Genomic DNA, 19,125 nt, shown 5'->3' on the forward strand with positions numbered 1-19,125 from the left:
ATATTGTCAGATGGCTTATAAGCTGCCAAGATTAAATATTTAGCTGATTTTCCTGGGTATTAACATTATTTGTTGAATCAAGTGCATATAAACTACATTTCTTCAGTACATATTTCACAGAATCATACATTTCATTGCATTTCTTGTGCATTTATCATTTAAGGTCAGCCTGCACAAAATATCATCAGCAATACCACCCACAAATTAATGAGCTCATCTAATATTCCTTTTCATTCATTCTGGTGTCAATGTGAAAAACCTTTCAAATCAGCAAAGTCTGAAAAATCAAAGGGTCAGATGGGTTTACGGAGAACAGGGAATTCACTGGGGTTTTTTCTTCCTTTTTATTTCCTGTTTTCATCTTCCCTCAAAGAACTTCTCTCCATCTTGCTAGTTTTGCTGTGTTAAAGTTTTTAAGCCAGCCAGCCTAAGATTAAATTACTTTAAGCACCAATTCCTAAAATGTCGTGACACTGCGTCAAATGTAAATAAAAACAAAATGCAGTGACCTGGAAATCTCACAAAAAACGATTCACAATAGAATATAGAAAACATCACATGTTAAACTAAGAAAATGTACCATTTTAAGAAAAATATTAGCTGACTTTTCCTGCAGGCACTAATTCATCCTACTATCCATACTATCTGAGATGCAGGATTTTTAAACGAGTGCTGATAACAAACCGAATGGTCTTTCTGCTCATTAGTTTGCAGGGCGCGGCATCCATGTTTTCCAAAATTACTTTCAAATTTAGATTTTTCTGACCATATATCAGTTGTCCACTTTGCCTCAGAAGACAGCGTTGTTTCTGGAACATGTTCACAAATGGCTTCTTCTTTACATGATAGAGCTTTAACCTGAATTTGTGATCTGTGTTCAGTGATTTCTGGAAATGTTGCTGAGCCCGTGCAGTTATTTTCCAGAGCAGAATCGTGTCTGGTTTTAATGCTAACAGAAATCCAATTACAGTTTTAGTCCTATGCATTGTGCACAGAGATTAGTTCAGATTCTAACATATTTTTAATGATATTATGTACTGTAAATGATGATGTATTCAAAGTCGTATTCCACATATATTTTGGAAAATATTCTGTGGACTGGCCAGACAAAAGCTGAGCTTTTTGGAAGGTTTGAGTGTCGTTACATCTGGCATTAAAACTAGCACAGCATTCATAAAAAGAACATCATAGTAACAGTCAAACATGGTGGTGGTAGTGTGATGGTCTTCGGCTGCTTTGCTGCTTATGGACCTGGACAACTTGCCATAAATGATGGAACCACGAAGTCCGCTTTATACTAGAAAATCCTGAAGGAGAATTCATGTCCTATAGCTCGAGCTCGCTTGGGTTAAGCAGTAGGACAATGATCTGAATACATCAGCAAGTCCACCTTTAAATGTCTCAAAACAAAAACAAAAGAAAGGTTTTGAAGTGACGTAGTTAAACCCTCCAGTGTGGCTGAATTAAAACAATTTTGCAAGAGTGGGCCAGAATTCCTCACACAGTGATGTGAAAACCTCTTTCCAGTTATCACAAATGCTTTATTGCAGTTCTTTCTGCCAAGCCTGGCATTCGTTTTTATTAGATTTAGGGGGCAGTTACTTTTTCACACAGGACCAGGTAGATTTGGATCAACTAAATGCAATACTGTTTTTGTATTTCTATGAAAGCCAAAAGGTCTGACATGACAAAGGACCATTGAATGCTCCTATAGTGTCTAAACATTCATCATTTTGTGCAGTAAAAGCCACACTTTGACCAAAACACACTGTCGAGTGAGGTATATTTAATAGCAGCGTCACTTAGCAAAATCTAAAAGGGCAGAGGGGCATATCAAAGTCAGGTGCATCTCGTAGAGGTAGATTTAAATCTGTTTGTCCTTGTTATGGATGGTGCCTCCCTGTGGACATGAGAGATAATAACACTAACCACAATGCATTGCATAACTTGCCTTTGAATTTTTATTCCTTGCTCCAAGTACATGTACAGGTATAACAAGTCTATACGAAACGTGATATATCAGATCTTTTCACATCAAAATGTAATTTCCTTAATAATTATTGACCCTATTCAACACCTGCATTAACTCAATTACAAAAAAAATATTGAGGAACTATTAGACTGCAAATGACTCATGTCTATTTTTTCATTGTGAGCGGTAATAAAGTCTTTTCAGCTCACATCTACATTATATCATTGTGTTCGGCAAAATGCTCAGTCTCTACTTTCAGTTCTCTGATAATGATATAACCATGGCAACAGAGACACCTTGGGAAAGGGCAGGCAGAATACTTAGACATTACTGTCAGTCAAAACCCTGCTTTTTCAAATGGGAAATAAAACTCTGCTGATTATTTCACTTGGCTTGCTGAGTAACACCTTGAAACTTCGGGCACGGCTTTGAATGGGACGCCGCTGACATTTGCAATTGTTGATGCTCTCGCATTACGCCACTTTTAACTGGTAGCATCTAAATATGTATAAAGAATGATTTCAAGCTCCTCTGATCAACTGCTTGTCAGTTAACATAGTCATCAATTGGACTAATGTTCTGTGAGGACGTATTGAGTGACATGCCTTGGCCCAGAGTATGAAAAACTTCAAAACATCGAGGAAGTGCCAACCCTGAGACTTGCCCTAACCTTGCCTTGAGCCATGTGTTGATGAGCCTTCAGTGTGACTGAAACTTCAAAGGCATTTCAGCTCTCTGAGCAGTGGATGCTGCTTCTTCTCTCTCATCTTCACTCGACAGAATCTCTCTCCAGAAGGACATTTTGATAGTTTGAAAAAAGAAAAATAAATAAATAAATAGAAACCTTGCCTGGCATTTTATTGGAACAGCTTTGACCACTGTGGATAGGAGCAAATTAACAGCAGGGTGACGAAGTCATTAACCAGCTACTTTGACTCCTTAAAAGATAAGTACAACATGATAAGCCATTGAAACAGAACCAAAAGAGGAGTGGGTCTGCAGTGCATATGTTTCTCTGTTTAATCCTACTTATTTAAAAGCTACAGATGTGTGGTATTCACAAAACAGTGGAGAAAGAGGTGGTTTTGCTGCACTTTTCATCAGTTAAATGAGCAAGGTTACATCAACAACACATCAGAGGTCTCTAATTAAATTCGTGGTTTCTGCATATTTAAGAATTTTGTGCACCATCACACCCAAGTAGTAATTGTGAGGGCATTGTGAGGCGAATAAATAATGAGTTTCCCGCTTAGTTTGTCTGTTGTGTTCACAGACAAATGGAGGCAGGAAGAGTGTGGTCTTTTCAAAAGCTGCCTGCAAAGACCTGATGGGGGCACAAATTAACACACAGAGGAGAGAAGTTGCAATCCAAAGCCTACAATGTTATAATTACAGCCCTTTCTTCCTCCTTGACAAACATAAAGGGGGATTTTTCTCACTCCCCGCTTGCATCCTCTTTCTCTCGCTCCTCTCTACCCCACCTCTCACTGCAGAGCTTGGTGAGCAGCCATTAATTGCTCCAAAAAGCAGTGGAAGCACAACAAGTGCTTCTCATCCTGGTATAATTGTGTCTGTAGGAGTAGGAGGGCTTGAGAAGAAAGAGGGCTTTGCTGCTTACAGGAAAGGCTTTGTAGTATGTCTTGGTAGCAGAGCAGGGGGAACATTTGGAAGAATGTGATGTGATGGCGCACTCTAGTGGACAGGACATTGAAAGAAACACTAACATCTTTTTGTGACAGTTTCATTTCATCAATTATAGTAAACGCAGTTAAACTTAAGCCATCAGATAAAGGAAATCATTGGCCCCAAGATAAAGCTGCAGCTTAATTCTGCATAGTTCATCTTTTCATATCAAAGAGTCAAAAAAGAATGTATGTTTATATCTGTTAACATGCAGGTGCAAGGTTTCCCAAATGTCCACCGATACTCTGATGCTGACAATCCATTAAAATTTGGCTCACATCCACCAAAGTCTTTAAGGTCAACTTATTGATTTATTCGTCGAAAACTGACAAAACCCTCATAACTTAGAGTGTGGTGTACGCTGGAAACATATAGAATGTATCAAATAAAGACTTAAAATATGTCACATTTGACTTCTCCTTCAAGATCAATAGATGGATCTGGAGGTCACAGCAATAACACTGCTATATAGAACTATTTAAAACTTTGTTTCTCAATGCCATTGTTTGTATTGATAACATATAGGCATGTAGGGAATAATACATGGTCCAGGTAGTACTGACAGATGTTGAAGAGGTGAACTTATGTAGGAATTCCTTTAATTGAGAGAGCCAGAGAAAAATGTTTTTTAAAATGTAATTGTTACTTATAACATGTATGTAACTTTGTAATTTTAACATGTTGTCGCCTCTTGGCCAGGACTCCCTTGAAAAAGAGGTTTTTAATCTCAATGGGACTTTTCCTGGTAAAATAAAGGTTAATAAATAAATAATTTTTACCATTAGCATTATTGCTGACGAGTTATAATTGTATTTTGGGGTTGCTGTGTTTTGTTTTGTTTAGTCACTGTGGATGTAAAGGCGAGTACATTTCAGTAGCATTTGGATCACAGTTTGTGGCTTCTATTGAAGTCAAATATTTAATGCATGACAAGCAACAGTATATCTCTACAGTGTAGTGTTAATACTTCAATTAAAGTAAAAATTCTGAGCACTTTTTCTACCACTGGACGTCATGCAAGATGTAGTCTCGAGTTCATCCCAAAGCTGTGAAATGGAATTGATGTCAGGTTTGCTGCAGCCCTCACTGATCTGTGCTGTAACCATTCATAATGAGTGCATCACCTTGTTTCTTGTAGCACAGCATGAATCTACCAGCATGTTTGTGTTGTTGAAACTGGGACTTTTCAGACCTGAAAAGTTTATTTCTGTAGTTCACAGTGCCTGGTTAATATTGACAGGGTAAATGTTGCATGCAGTGGAGGAAAAACTAAAACAACCATGTAAAAGTACAAATCCTACATGCAAAATCCCTTTTGAGGTAAATTGTAAAAGCATTAATACTCCAAATTACTAAACATACCGAAGATAAATATACTTATTATAATTTTACTTTCATGGTTGGTCAAGTCAGAGTTAGCTGTTATAGTTCGGTTCTTGAGTGAGAAAAGAAGAAAAAAATAATAATACACAACTACTGCATACACCCCAACCCTGCACCCCAACCGGTCGCGGCAGATGGCTGTCCCTCCCTGGGCCTGGTTCTGTCTGAGATCTCTTCCTGTTAAAAGGGAGTTTTTCCTTTCTCACTGTCGCCAAAGTGCTTGCTCATAGGGGGTCGTATGATTGTTGGGTTTTTCTCTCTACGTATAATTGTAGGGTCTATCTTACAATATAAAGCCCCTTGAGGCGACTGTTGTTGTGATTTGGGGGCGATCGTGGCTCAAGAGTTGGGCGTTCGCCTTGTAATCGGAAGGTTGCCGGTTCGAGCCCCGGCTTGGACAGTCTTGGTCGCTGTGTCCTTGGGCGAAGACACTTCACCCGTTGCCTACTGGTGGTGGTCAGAGGGCTCGGTGGCGCCAGTGTCCGGCAGCCTCGCCTCTGTCAGTGCGCCCCAGGGTGGCTGTGGCTAGAATGTAGCTTGCCATCACCAGTGTGTGTGAATGGGTGGAAGACTGGTTGTGTAAAGCGCTTTGGGGTCCTTAGGGACTAGTGAAGCGCTATACAAATACAGGCCATTTACCATTTATTTGATTTGGCACTGTATTAATAAAATTTAATTGAACTAAACTGAATTGAAACGTCTCTCTAGTATAGCTATAAACAAGCCACAAACACTCAAACTATGACAAGGTGCACTAACCACAAACTGACTGTTTTGGGCAGAATAACAAAGGGTTTTAATCTGCCTGTGTTTGTTAAGCTTGTTGTAATTTTTCGGTTGTCATTCTTAGTTTTGCTAAGTCTTTTTTATATCTTAAATGTGGAGTAAAAAACTAAATATTTGCACCCACAGTGTTAAGTAACTTTGGGTGTGCAAAGCAGAAGTAAATGCATTTGGTTCATTGACCTTTTAGCATTAACACAAGTAAATGAGATCATGAGCTTATCTTCAGTGTTTGATTTCATGTTGCACTAACTGAATGCTGATGCTTCCAAAGTTTGAACTCATAGTTGAGTAGTAAAGTATTTTATCTGTTATTTGTTTTCTACATGCATTTCCCTTTAGTGTTTTGATTTGAAGGTTTTTTTCTTTTGTGTGTATCAAGTGTTGATTGGAACACCTTTCTGAGCAGCCTGTAGCACCTGGTTTACAATGAAGCCAATCTCATACATTCCAGTGTTGGTTCTTATACTGTGCATGTGTTGTGTGATCTTAACTGACACGGTTTAGACAGGGTTCTTGCCTCGTGCATCCCTCATAAATATCCAGACATCCCTTGGCTGTTAATTTAATCATATTGTCCGACCTCTTTGAAGAATAAGCGGGAATGATGCGGAAAGGAGAGTTTCTGCTACTGTACTTGTTTATTGTAAGGGGCTTTTGTGGATTATTTTAAGATTATTGAATGCATTAAATACTGAAAAAAAAACCATTATTTATAAAGGCAGAACACAGTGTGTACACATGTTGAGGCAAATATAAGAAAAGACACAAAAAGCAGTGATTTCGCTAAACATGAGTAATTTTTATTTAGCTAGTGAGTTACCTAGAGGAGAAAACTGTCACATCCTTGCAGATGATGTCTTGCCTTTTTGGAGGAATCTCTGTCAAGTCCAGCAGGTGTTGATGTGGAGGTTCTCCCAAAAGTGCTAAGAGTTGTTGAGGACAGACAGTCGGATTGGGCCTGAGGTACGGTAGAGTGCACCAACATCAGAGCTAAGACAGTCAACCATGGGGCCAGCGAAGGCCACCGATAGTTCTACCGCAGCAGCAGCAGCAGCTTTCTCCTCAGACAAATGCACTTCAGAATGACAGAATCACAAGGAAAAAAGGGGGTGGGTGGCAAAAAAACCCCAAAGATGTGCACTAGCCAGCACTTGCCAGCCTGCTGCATTATTGTTATCTTTTGGTACACAGAAACAAATGCAGAAAGGATGGAAACAGGTAGATGGAGGATACATCCTATGATTGGCATGATTGTGGCTGCTTCTCAATTATTTCATCCCACCTGTCAATGCCAGCCTCTGTCTGATGAAGATCAGATGGCTGAATACAGATTCAAGTACAAGACTAATTTATACATATCATATTTAATTGTCTTCCGGGCCTGATGAAGCTCACCAATATCCCAAACATTTGAGGCATTTAAAACAAAAAAAAAAGGACAAATAAGCTTGGTGAAATCATCTGACTACTCGGGTTAGTCAGTTAGTTGCTCACAAACAAAATCAAAGAAGAAGAACAAAGTTAGAGAGTTAAGGGTATTGGTAGAGGCTGCTGAGGACTCGAAAGTGCTTTAAAGACAGAGTTTTTCATTGTGGGTTACGTTCTTTTTCTTGTGAGACAGGAACACGGGGTTTGATGCACCAGTCAACGGATACAGATGAGTCCAACTATGGTCATGTTCAAGTGTTCAGATACATTGTCATCTTCAGCGGAAAGATTGCGAAAGCCTTTCCTCCTTGTCGTTAGGCAAATTTGATTTAAGGTCCTACATCGTTAGTGTTGCAGTTCTAGCAGACAGCTTGCTTGAAGGTTACGGTTTATTTCTATTGCGCTCCTAGCAAAAGAAAAAAAAACAAAACAAAAAAAAAACAGAAAGAGATCATCAGTGGATTGTACCAGAATTGGGGCAGCAAGGGAGAAAAAACAATTATTAAAAAAAAATAAATAAAAATAAAAACATCTAAAAAGTGCAACATCCCTTTTTTGTAATGGAATAAAGATATATTGAAGCCAAAATCATCTATATTGTCAACATGTAGATGCACTCCTGTGCACAAAGAAGTTGGGATTACACTCAGTAACACTTACACGTCAAGCCCTATAGGTCTGTCAAAAGACTAATAGTCACGATTGTCAGAGATTAAAATACAATAAAATACAGTTTTTAGAAGGCACGTATCAAAGGACTGCCTTTGAACATGTAAGCAAATCTCATTTCTTCACATACAAATTCATATGAATTCTACATATTTAAGCAATACTTGACTTATGAATTAAGAGTTTAAGTAATTCTTTATAATGTGTGTTAGAAAATCGCCACAGAATAATTACCAGAGTGCATGTGTTTAAGAGTATAGTGGTTATGCAGCTTTATAAAGAAACCACCTAAATGTAAAGTTTGGCTTCCAAATATTTAAAGGTTAGTGGCAGAATACTAATACTAAAACGATGTATATATACTGTGTTAAATACTGCAATCCAGTATAAACCATACAAATACAAGCACAGCTTCACTTAAAGACATCAGAAAAATCCTGAAAGATACAAAAAAAATGGTTAATTTAAAAACAAAACAAAATCTTCTATAAACAGGGCTAAAAAGCACATACTGCTGTTTAGTGATTTATAGTTGGCATGCTGATTTATTTAAAATACACTGGCAGGCAAAGTAATCAGTCACTGAAGTAAGAAATGCCTTGAGCATTTTGGTGTTTGGTGGGGAAAATAAGTGAGACAGCAAGCGAGTGAGTGTCCTCTGTAAGACAAACACAGAGAAAATGACTTTAGAAGACCTAAGGTATGCACTAACCAAATAACGAGCTATGTTTATACTGGCATGAGACTGAAGCAACGACACTCAGCTTGTAGTAATAACTCTAAAGCCAAGTTCCAGACAGCCATACTCAACAAAACATGAGTAATGACAAACAAATACACAAGGGTGTGTCGCAGATTTAGAAGAGTTGGTAAAGACACACTAAAATAGGTAAAATGCAAGTGGGGCATTGGAGTCAAAATAACCCCCAGAGGTTGATGGTTTTCTCCAGTTTTCAGTCGGAGTAGTGACCTCATTGAAGGTGTCCATATCAGTGCTCTGGGAAAACCACAGAGACCCAGGCCCCAGAGTAACTCTATCCCCAGTAGAGGAGCTCTTAGCACAGAAAGCTTCACAAAATGTAGTCTAGACTTGACTTATAGGTCTATATCGCTGCATGAAAAGGGGTCACAATAATTTTAAAAAAGCGTGCAATTCATTTCTTAGTAAAAAGTAGTAAGAAAAAGGGTTTTCCACCTTAATAATCAGCTAAGACTGGGGAATGTATTACATGTATTACAGCTGAGTGGAATTCATCCCATCATGTTATGAGCATCCACACCACAGGAAAGGAGCTTCCCTCTGAGTATTAATCACCAAATTAGTTATGCTAATCAAATCCTGTAACAACATTTAGATCCAAAGTTACTTCTAAAGAAAACACTCGGCGAAGGTGTTTTTTGTGCAGGTAGCTGTGCTGCTTTGACACCTCTCAAAGTTCAGGAAGGATTGGCCAAACAACAGAGAACAATTAACCTTGTCAGCCTTAGGAGGCGGAGCCCTCACTCGGCCGATCCTGTCATGTAGGAGGTTAGGGATACAAAAAGCAGAACGGCGCAGGATGAAACTGGCTTTCTACTGACAGGTTGTTTTCAGAAGCCTGAAAACACTGACTTGAAATATTTATGAGAAAGTAACCCAGCGCATATTAACAAGGTCAGCTGTGAGCAGCCAATACAGCATCAATAGAGCACCAGTAGTGGGGGAGTAGGTGGAAAAGAAGGGAGTGGGTCGTGGGATGGGGTAGGTTTCTAAACGCATTAGATTAGCATACCGGTGAATCTAAGAATGGATGCAGCAGAGAGCTATCAGTGATACCATGTTGTTTGCCTTTTTGGCTGATGTTTTTCCACAGCAGCAGCCTCCCACGGAGTTTTCACTACATTTGTGGTACACCACTGTTATTACCACGGTAACATATTTTAGTTTCCCCAATGAGAAGCTTATTCTGTGCTCGTTTTTACTTACAATCTCACCGTGCATTTTTAGAATACATATTCCTGGCAAACTGCGCCGAATGTGCCGTGGCAATTTGCAGACAGTTTGTAGGCCAGGAGCTTATGTTGGTAAAGGCTAATAAAGCATGAGGAGCCAGTGGAGAGCAGGGGCTCGGTGTTCAAAGGAAGATCGGAGCCTGCGTCTGCCTTTGTCTGGCAGAAGGAATGCCAGGAATCTAGACTATTTCAGGAAAACTTAATGCATCCAGCTCCATTTGGGCAGATCGTCGCAATCTCAGCAGCATGAGATGGCTGATGAGAAATCAGTGTTTTCTTGAGCCTGCTTATGAGTAATGGTGCCATGTCAATCTGCTGACAGGCCTCTGGGAACTTCCATTTACAGCAGACTGTTCATTCAGCAACAGGATGTTACAACCTCTGAGCAGGTGGAACAAGATCAGCTGATTACAGTCTGACAACAGCCTGCAGCAGTGACTGTGTGAAAGTTAGCCTCCCTTTGAATTAAAGGGCGATAAAACTGAACTACCTTGGCACATGCAAACAAGATATTTACAGAGGACAAGGCTCTTAAAGCATGTATTATCTCACCTTCCTCAGAGCCTCCTCCTCTTCCTGACGTTTCTCATAATGTGCAAAGTCATCAAAGATTGAGGTGGTATGCTTGTAAGTGGCGATAACTTTAAGCACTTGTTTGGCCTTCTCCAGAGGCACTTCCTGAGTGTCCCTGGAGTTGGTCACTGGCTTGTTGTCATTGTTCTCCAGCCGGATGTGACGCAGCTGGTTGTTGGGCACGTCTTTGATGAAAATCCACTTTACCTCAAACTTGCCCTTCCACTTATCCTGAGACCAGACGCCTGCATAGGCATTGTAGTCCACCGGTGAGCGCATTTCAGCTACGCCACAAAAGTGCCCACTGCCGTTGACACTGAACAACAAGTACAGGGGCCCCTTGTTGCCCAGGGAGCGGTAAGCACCATCCAGGCGCTTGTTGCCATGTTCTGTACTGCACCAGATAGAGTACTTGATTGAGCGGTGGATGTCATCTTCTGAATAGCTCTTGATAATGAAAACGCGCCCATTTTTCAAGTTCCAGTCAAAGTCTTTGGGGTTGTAGTTGTTGAGGGCACGAAGTTTCTCCAGCACTGGGTGCACTTCTCCAGAGCAAGGGGAGGCACTCGGTGGGATTCCAACACAAAGACCAAAGCCCTCGCCACGGTTCCTCGGAGCCACCCAGCGGTTAGGGGGCGGGCCAGGTTGTTGGGGTGGTTGCTGATGAAGAGGCTGAGGGGGTTGGGAAGGAAGGTGCAGGTGTGGAGGACCAGGGGGCAGAGGCTGGGGGTGTTGAGGGGACTGGAGAGACTGGAGTTGGAAGGGTTGGTGTTGGTGTTGGTGTTGGTGTTGGTGTTGGGGTTGGTGCTGGTGCTGAGGCTGAGGGGGTAAAGGGTTCTGCAGTAAGGGCTGTGGCTGACCAAGGAGAGGCTGCTGCACCAGAGGCTGGGGGGGCATCATAGTCTGAGCTAATGGGGGCTTGTTCAGAGAGCCCTTATCATCCCAAGTACCAATGTTCATATTGTGCTTTATAGGGGGTGGGGGAATAGCGGCGCCTCCCCCTATCCCCATGTTGGCTTTGGGTTTGACCTTGGGTTGTGGTTTGGCCGGCTTCTTGGCAATAGCTGCCCAGGAAGCGGGTTTAGGTGCAGAGGAGCTGACAGACGGAGGGAGGTTGCTGGCCGACATGCTGCTCATACCTGCTGTGCCTCCTAAAGGTGAGCCCACAGTTTTGGTGACAGCTGCCACCATGTCTGTACCCAGCTTTAGCCCCGTCATACCCTGCTCAATGCTGCTCAGCACCGGGACCTTACTGAGCTGGGTGTCGCTTCCAAAGCCCGCCTGTCCGTCCGTGATGGCTCGACCCAGCGAGCTCGGGGCGTACCCATAGCTATTGCTGTAGACTGAGCTCTGTGTGGACTGGCCCTGAGAGACACTAGTACCCCAGGTGGAAAAGTCTGCATTGCCCGGAAAAAAGTTGAAGCCGTGCTGCCCAAGGAAGGGAGGGGTGTTTCCCAGGGCACCCGGTTGACTGAAAACACCATCAGGGATGAAGTGTGGCTCGCCATTGCTCATCTGTCCATAGGTAGTTAAGTAGGGCATAGGTGGGTCTCCTGCTGTGGACCAAGCAGCCTCCCCCAGAGAGTAAGGGAAACCAATGGATGGAGCATAGTAGCTGGGCATGTAGGGATCAGACATTGGTGGATAGCTGTTACTCTGTGTGGCCAAAAAAAAAGTCACAGGTTATAGAGAGTGACAACAAACAAGCAAGAAAATTCTGTGTGTAAGTCATTTGTCCAATACATGGAACTCGTGTGCCTCCTTACCTGATTTGTCTGGCCGCTTAGGTAAGGCTCAAAATCATCATCATTTACACCATCCTTTTGATGCATTGATCCGTTTTGCACTAAGATCAGAAACAAGGGACATTCAATACGAGAAATTCAGAAAGAAAGATGTAATCAGAAACATTTTACTCACAGGTTTTCAGCAGCTAAAGTAAACAAGACTAACATAAATAAGCTGCAGTTTTGAATAGCATGGTAGCTAATTGGACATGAAAACAGCCTGCAGTGCCACACTGGAAACGCCACAGTATAAAGCCTTACCTTTATTTCCTTGTCCTTTAGGTCTCTGAGGAAAAAATACAGAAAAAAAAGAAAAAAAAAAAGAAATGAGACTAGTATCAGATCACGACAGGAAACAAGAAACACACGCACACTGACAGAGCAGGCTGTATCCCTACATAAATAAATATTTAAGTCGACGATCCAGTCAACCTCAGGCTGAAGCATCAGCCCGGATGCTAACATTTACAGGTTGCTTCGTATTATTGACCGGATGTCAAACGCTCTGACATCCAGTAAACGGTGCCGCATTGGCAAACCCACCCGGCTACAGCTAGAGTTGATTAGTAGTACAGTCGGCCTACATTACAGCTAATAGCTATCACACATCAAAGACTTTGGAGCCTGTTTGCCGAGCCAGATCAAACTGTTGTCGGCAAAGTTTCATTCCGCAGCACCGCTAAATCCGTAGCACCGTTCCGCTTCCGACACACGAACCTGATCGACGGTGGTCGCAGACATCCTCCAGGAACCGAAACTGATGGCTGTTTGTGAGACTGTCCACGGCTTCCTCTCTCTCCCTCTCTGCACTTTGGTGCTTTGCTGGCTCGTCTCTTCGATTGTCCAATCACTCTGTTAACGTTACAAGGCGGCGTTTTTTCCCTTTTCCTTTCCTCCTGCCGTGTTCAGATCCTGACGACGATTCGCTGCTTTTGGCTGTTACAAACGGCGACTTTGTGTCTGCGGAGAGGGCGTCAGTTAACGTGTCCGATCCTGCCACAGATGGTGTTTATCAGTCAAGCCCAAACTGACTAGTGCCTCACTGGAATATCCCTTACCATATTCCACAATGGCGGATAGGCTTTTTACTCCCGCTTCCGTTCCGTTCTGCTGCTCCGTGACCTTCCGCCTGTGACGCTCTGAGTCATGTTACAAACTGACACTTCACATGACGGTCACAACAACTTCTCGGCTACCATGTCCGCAGCAGTGTCACCCCCTCTGTTACCCCTACTCACACTAAAATAGGCACACTGCTTCACTGATTGTAGCTTAGCGCGCATCTGCTAACCCCGAGCACTGGATTGCATGCGTGAAACCCGCATAGAAACGTTAATAAGTAGTACATTTACTAGTTTTCATAGTATTCTGTTACTCTTATGTTATATTTTCTTTTTTGGCATGTGACTTCTGTTATATTATTTAATATTAAAGATATTAAAATAAATCAAACATGATGCATGACACTGCACAAACACTTTAAAAAAACACTATAAAACTACAACATGAAAGATGATATTTACTCATAAATAAAGGCAGTATTGCTCACAACAGCTATTTTGATTTGCTTGATTTGCGTTGCTTATTTAATGTGTGATCTTTTTCTTAAATATATACGTAATATAATACATAGTTGTATGTAAAGAGACCTCACTGTTTGTTTTTATGTGTGCTTTTTTGTTTTCTATTTTTCTGTAGTTATTAAGTTGAATACATGTGTGCACTACAGGTTTGATAATCTGCACACTGATGATTATTATTATTATCTATTTAGTCTTTTTTTTTTTAACAACTTAATGCGTTTTGAGCTAGTATTACTAAGTCTGAGTGTTGCTGTCAGTTCAGTGAATGCACTTAAGAATTAAAGAGTGACCAAAAGGGGCTTTTGGTTACAGTATGCTTGTTTTAGAGAAATAATAACAAACTTCATTTTAAAGATTTTTTTTTCGTGATTGCCAAGATAAAGAAGCTTTACTGCACTGGTGCAGGTGACGACATTTTCCCAAGTATTCCACTTTAATAGCCTTTTGAGGTACCCCCTACCCACCCAAATGTATAAATGTCTACATTTTCTTTCTTCATTATACTTTTAGTGCAAGTTTAATGCGTGGCTTTTATTGCTAAGGCAGTATATTTCCACTGAAGTAAAGGAATGTAGTACAGGACGCAATGTACATCTACTTTGAACTACAACTGTTGTGCGGCTTGAAACAAGACTCGCGGCTCCAACTCTCGCGATATTTCCTCAGTGGTCTCGGAGCAGTATGGCAGCCGTCGCGCTGAGGTCTTGCCGCAGAGGACTTTCGCAGATTTTAAGCAATGGGGGGCTCGCAGCTCTGTCTTCAAAGCGTCTGGAAGGTTTGTTGAGGTGTCCTCTTATGGCAGGAACACTTGGTAACGTTCGTGTGTCTTAAAGAGGTATTTAAACACGTCGGAGGGGGTGTGGCTCGCACAGACTGCGTCGTCCTAAAAATATTTTAGGACATGAACGGCGAAATGTTAACTCTCGGAATGCTTTTGCGCCATTTTTGGTCAAATTTGGTAGAATTTCTAAAATGCTTAGAAAGCTAATTACACTCGCTTGAGTAAATCGCTGCTATGTTCCATCGATGTGAAAGAAATGCCCATGCTCTTGCATCGAGATGAGCTTGATCCTACGCGGGGCATGACATGTGTCCAGCAAAGTTCGCAAAACTGAGCGAAAATTCTGTACAGGGAGTCATTAATGTAACAAATTCAATATCAATAAATAATATTCAATGTCAATAAATAACAAAACTAATGTTCTGTGAAACAGAACCCAGGAGGCACAAATCTTCGGTTCAGTATGCTTCACGACCAGATCTCCCAAAGCTGGCCTACAGAAGAGTGAAGGGAAAGAGCCCAGGTGTGGTTTTCCTCCCAGGTTATGGCTCCAACATGAATGGACAGAAAGCTGAGGCGCTGGAAGAGTTCTGTAAGTCACTGGGACACTCATACCTCAGGTAAGTTATCCAAACATATCACTCTGAGAGAGAAGCCCGATGCTGAGCATGGCATTAAATCAAGTTTAAAAAATAAAGCTAAACACAGTCAATCCAAAGCGAGCTATAGGACTGCAAGAGGCACAAATGAAATAAATGAATTGGGGGGAAACCCATCATCCAACTGATATAGAATTAAAAATAGAGAAATTTGATCTGCAAACAAGAATCAAGTGACCAATAAGTACAGCTATGTTGTCTTTTAATGTGTTTGTTAATGTTGAAGTTAATAGAGGAAAACACCTCTATATGTAGGAGAGTATTAAAAATATGCTGTTGCTATACGGTGTTTTTGTTTGCACACAATATCAATTTCTATATACCTTTTGAATATACTGTAACTGAGACTTTTTTTTTTTGCTGGGATGCATCTTTTATATTAGCTGAAACCAAAACAAGATCTAGTAAGTAAATTGAAAACCCAAAGTATTATAGCTATATGGAAATATATATAGATTAATTGATAGATTTAATTAATCCCACACTGGGGAAATTCACTTGTTACAGTAGAACAAATGTCAGGAAGAAAAAAAAGTGAGTTAGAGTTATATGATGGAAAGAAAAATGAATAGTTGTCTGTTAAAGCACGGAGGAATGAATTGATGAATAATTTAATTATCCTAAAAATACCGCCACCTTTCATCGTGTGAAGTCTGAAGTTCCTGGTTAATCAAGTCGCTCCAGTTCTGAACAATAAGAGGCTTGTTAGGTCCACATAAACTTGTCTGTAGCCTTGTATGACTTGCCATTGTTTTAGCTTCAGATATTCACCCACTTTGTGCTATTTGTGGTTTTCCAGGTTTGATTACACAGGACATGGAGCCTCAGGAGGTGTGCTATCAGAAGGAACTATTGGTACCTGGAAAAAAGATGTCCTTTTTGTGTTGGATGAGTTGGCAGAGGGGCCACAGGTAAATATTTCCTAGGCTAATTCCATTGCTAGTTAGAGGAGGTAAGTAATCAGTCAAGTTATGTAAATTTTGAACGGCAGGCTTGGTCATTGGTCCTGCATTAAGATTATCAGGTTCCTGAGAATAATCCTCAAAGGTTTTCATTAGACCAGTAATATCAGACAAACAAATATATGAAACCTTGAAAATAAGGACCTAAATGCAATAGAGCTTCAATCATTTCTTCAATTTCTTAAATTGCAACTATGTTGTTTTTAATAACCTACAGGTAAGTAATGCATCATCACGTTTCAGTGTATTTGAAGTTGGTAATTACCAGAGTCAGTCTGTCTTCTGGCAACATTTATAGTAGGTTTTACCAGAAATGCAGGTATGCTTGCCAATCTCATTTTGCTGCAAAAATAAATAAATAAAGATAACTTTATCTTGTGGGATAAAACAAATATTGATAAAAGGAGGTGCTTATTTTATTCTAGTATTCAGCATATTGCAAAAATATTAAATAGACAAATAATGTCATGTCGTGAGCAAAGTATTGTGGTAGTATAGTAGTAGTCCCACTTCTATACTTATGCACATGCACATTTGTGATGCGCACTGAGTCTCCTGCAGCGTAAACTACATTTTGGGGGAGAGGAGGGAGCCGCAGGAGACCCAGCGTGCTAAGTAAGGATATTGTTGAGCTACATACGTGTTGAAAATTTGACCCACTGACTCCATTAACGATGTACAATCCTGTAAAAAAAAAATTTTTTTTTTTTTTTTTTTTTTTTTAAATGAGGATGAGTCTCATTTTAGGCTGGGAAGTTGTGGGGTCTTTCACTGACAGTGCTGGGTTTATGTCTGATTACCAATGATCCTTAAAATAAAGCTTGAGATGGTATGATACAGAAGATGATTGGACCTGCAGGTGGTCAGAGGGCAACAGAAACAGCAGAAGTGATGAGAGCAGTGCGTGGCTCCGCAAGAGGATACAATTAAGCAGTACAGGACTCCAGTGAAAGCTTTATTTTTATTTTTTTCACATGACTGTAGACTGATAAAATGCATACAAAATACACACAACAAAATACCTAAAATAAGTTGACATATGCACATGACATGCAAAATATTCCCCAATTCAAAACCTAAAGAATATCTTATTGTCCTCTACTGAAAAATTCCGATCTTATAAATGTACAAAAATATTCATAAGGTCAGTTGCTGAGCACGGCATTTCTGCTGCTGCATTGAAAACCCTTCCCTAGAGTCTGTGTGCTGGAGGCTTCAAATCTCTACATTTACGTGTAAGCTGCATACTCAGCCATAGCTGGCAGTAGCCACAGCTACTTGTAATGTCCTGAAATTCTGCTGTTGTTGAAGGTGGACGCGGAGAAAATCTCCCCTTTTACCAGATGAATCTGAAAATAGCCTTCTAGTGTCAAACTCAGCACTTAACGTTATTCTGCACTGTGAATCCAAAGCTAACAAGTAAAGGCAAAACAGGGCTGGGAGCAGGTTTAGTGAAACCTCAATGGGTGCATTTAAAATTCTCATTTGCAGTAACTAAACTGGGTTCATGAGCGAATCAATAACAGAGATGTAAAACCTTCCTAAATTCTACCTCCAGTGTTGCTTTTCCCCCTCATTTCACCAGAAGATGGCACTGTTGCCACATTTATACCACAGCTTTTGTTTTCAACCGTTCTACTGCATGAATGTGTGGTTTCTTAAAAATGTTTGAAGTGAGGTATCCAAGTTTGTTTTGTTTTTTTTTGTTTGTTTTGGGGGTTTTGGTTTTTTTCCCAACTATCAGTTGAGCTATATTTAATTTGTGGTGTTTTTGCCATCTTGTAGATACTGGTTGGTTCCAGTATAGGTGGTTGGCTTATGCTGCTGGCAGCCATTGCCAGACCAGAGAAGACAGCTGCGCTGGTGGGCATCTCCACTGCCGCTGATCATGTTGTCACAGCGTTCAACTCTCTTCCGCTGGAGGTGAGAATATAAAATACAATAACATGTGTAATTCTTTTTTGTTTTAAATATTTTCTCATCTAAGTGTGATATTTCTGTGTTCAAATGCAGACACGCAAGGAGTTTGAGGCCAAGGGGGAGTGGACTATACCCACCAAACACATGGAGGAGGGTGTTTACAAGTTTAACATGGACTTTTTGCGTGAGGCAGAAAATCACTGTGTTCTCCAGAGTCCCATCCCCATCACCTGCCCCGTGCGGCTCATTCATGGGCTCAAAGACGAGGATGTCCCCTGGCACATCTCCATGCAGGTTGCAGAGCGTGTCCTCAGCTCCGACGTGGACGTCATCCTCCGACGACATGGCCAGCACCGCATGTCTGACAAGGATGACATCAAGCTTATGGTCTACACCATTGACGATCTCATCGATAAGCTGACCACTATGGTCTGAGTAAGGAATAGGAAAGTGAGCCAGAGATGTTCCTAAGATTAAAAGATAATGACTTTGTTAACTGGGAAGTCAACCCTCAAGGATATTACCAAACAACGGCATGTTGCACCGCCAAATATGACCTTTTATCCATCTATGTTTTTCATCCCGTACTTCATCATGTCAACATGTTGGAAAATTGAAAACTATATTGTAAGGGAGCCCTCCTGCTAGCTGTTCCCTTGTATCTTCAGGTTGCATTTGTATGTGCTCCAGGTTATTGTACCAAGTGTTACGTTTGGTAAGCCGTTCTTAGGTCTGCCATTGCTGCTGTCTCTGCCGTTGTTCTTACTGTTTGGCTGTCTCTTCCCCTCCTTCCCTCCTCCATCTTTACTTAGAAACACAGTTTTCCTGTGCCTTTTTAATCACTTTTCACCCGTTTTGGCTAATAAAACCTTTGCACACTAGAGTGCAGGTCTCAAGTCTGTGAAAGTGCACACACAGATGACACAAGCAACATTATGTGGCGACAA

At 41.0% G+C, this 19,125-nt stretch overlaps 2 protein-coding genes across 2 annotated transcripts; one reads left to right on the top strand and one right to left on the bottom strand.

Annotated features, from left to right (window-relative positions):
- Positions 1-6,602: 6,602 nt before the first annotated feature.
- On the bottom strand, positions 6,603-13,585 carry ythdf3 (YTH N6-methyladenosine RNA binding protein F3). Its single transcript, XM_005722619.1, has 6 exons — positions 13,332-13,585; positions 12,991-13,233; positions 12,535-12,559; positions 12,253-12,332; positions 10,466-12,142; positions 6,603-7,658 (listed from the first exon to the last, which is right to left on the bottom strand). The coding sequence occupies exons 2-6, from the start codon at positions 13,012-13,014 to the stop codon at positions 7,635-7,637; spliced, it is 1,830 nt and encodes a 609-aa protein (XP_005722676.1). The 5' UTR covers positions 13,015-13,233; positions 13,332-13,585; the 3' UTR covers positions 6,603-7,634.
- A 910-nt stretch (positions 13,586-14,495) lies between these two features.
- abhd10b (abhydrolase domain containing 10, depalmitoylase b) lies at positions 14,496-19,061 on the top strand. Its single transcript, XM_005722622.1, has 5 exons — positions 14,496-14,631; positions 15,071-15,257; positions 16,096-16,207; positions 18,044-18,181; positions 18,272-19,061. Exons 1-5 carry the CDS (start codon positions 14,538-14,540, stop codon positions 18,611-18,613), a joined length of 873 nt encoding a protein of 290 aa, XP_005722679.1. The 5' UTR covers positions 14,496-14,537; the 3' UTR covers positions 18,614-19,061.
- The last annotated feature ends 64 nt before the right edge of the window (positions 19,062-19,125 follow it).

The sequence above is a fragment of the Pundamilia nyererei genome, unplaced genomic scaffold, assembly GCF_000239375.1.
Source record: "Pundamilia nyererei isolate P.nyererei 1_Seehausen unplaced genomic scaffold, PunNye1.0 scaffold00007, whole genome shotgun sequence".
Classification (NCBI taxonomy): domain Eukaryota; kingdom Metazoa; phylum Chordata; class Actinopteri; order Cichliformes; family Cichlidae; genus Pundamilia; species Pundamilia nyererei.

Coding starts and splice junctions, on each gene's coding strand:
- ythdf3 (XM_005722619.1), bottom strand. CDS start 13,014: ATGTCTGCGACCACCGTCGATCAG. Junction 12,560..12,990: donor CTGCGACCACCGTCGATCAG/GTTCGTGTGTCG, acceptor TTTTTTCCTCAG/AGACCTAAAGGACAAGGAAA. Junction 12,143..12,252: donor TAAGCGGCCAGACAAATCAG/GTAAGGAGGCAC, acceptor TTGGCCACACAG/AGTAACAGCTATCCACCAAT.
- abhd10b (XM_005722622.1), top strand. CDS start 14,538: ATGGCAGCCGTCGCGCTGAGGTCTTGCCGCAGAGGACTTTCGCAGATT. Junction 15,258..16,095: donor CTGGGACACTCATACCTCAG/GTAAGTTATCCA, acceptor GTGGTTTTCCAG/GTTTGATTACACAGGACATG. Junction 18,182..18,271: donor TCAACTCTCTTCCGCTGGAG/GTGAGAATATAA, acceptor GTTCAAATGCAG/ACACGCAAGGAGTTTGAGGC.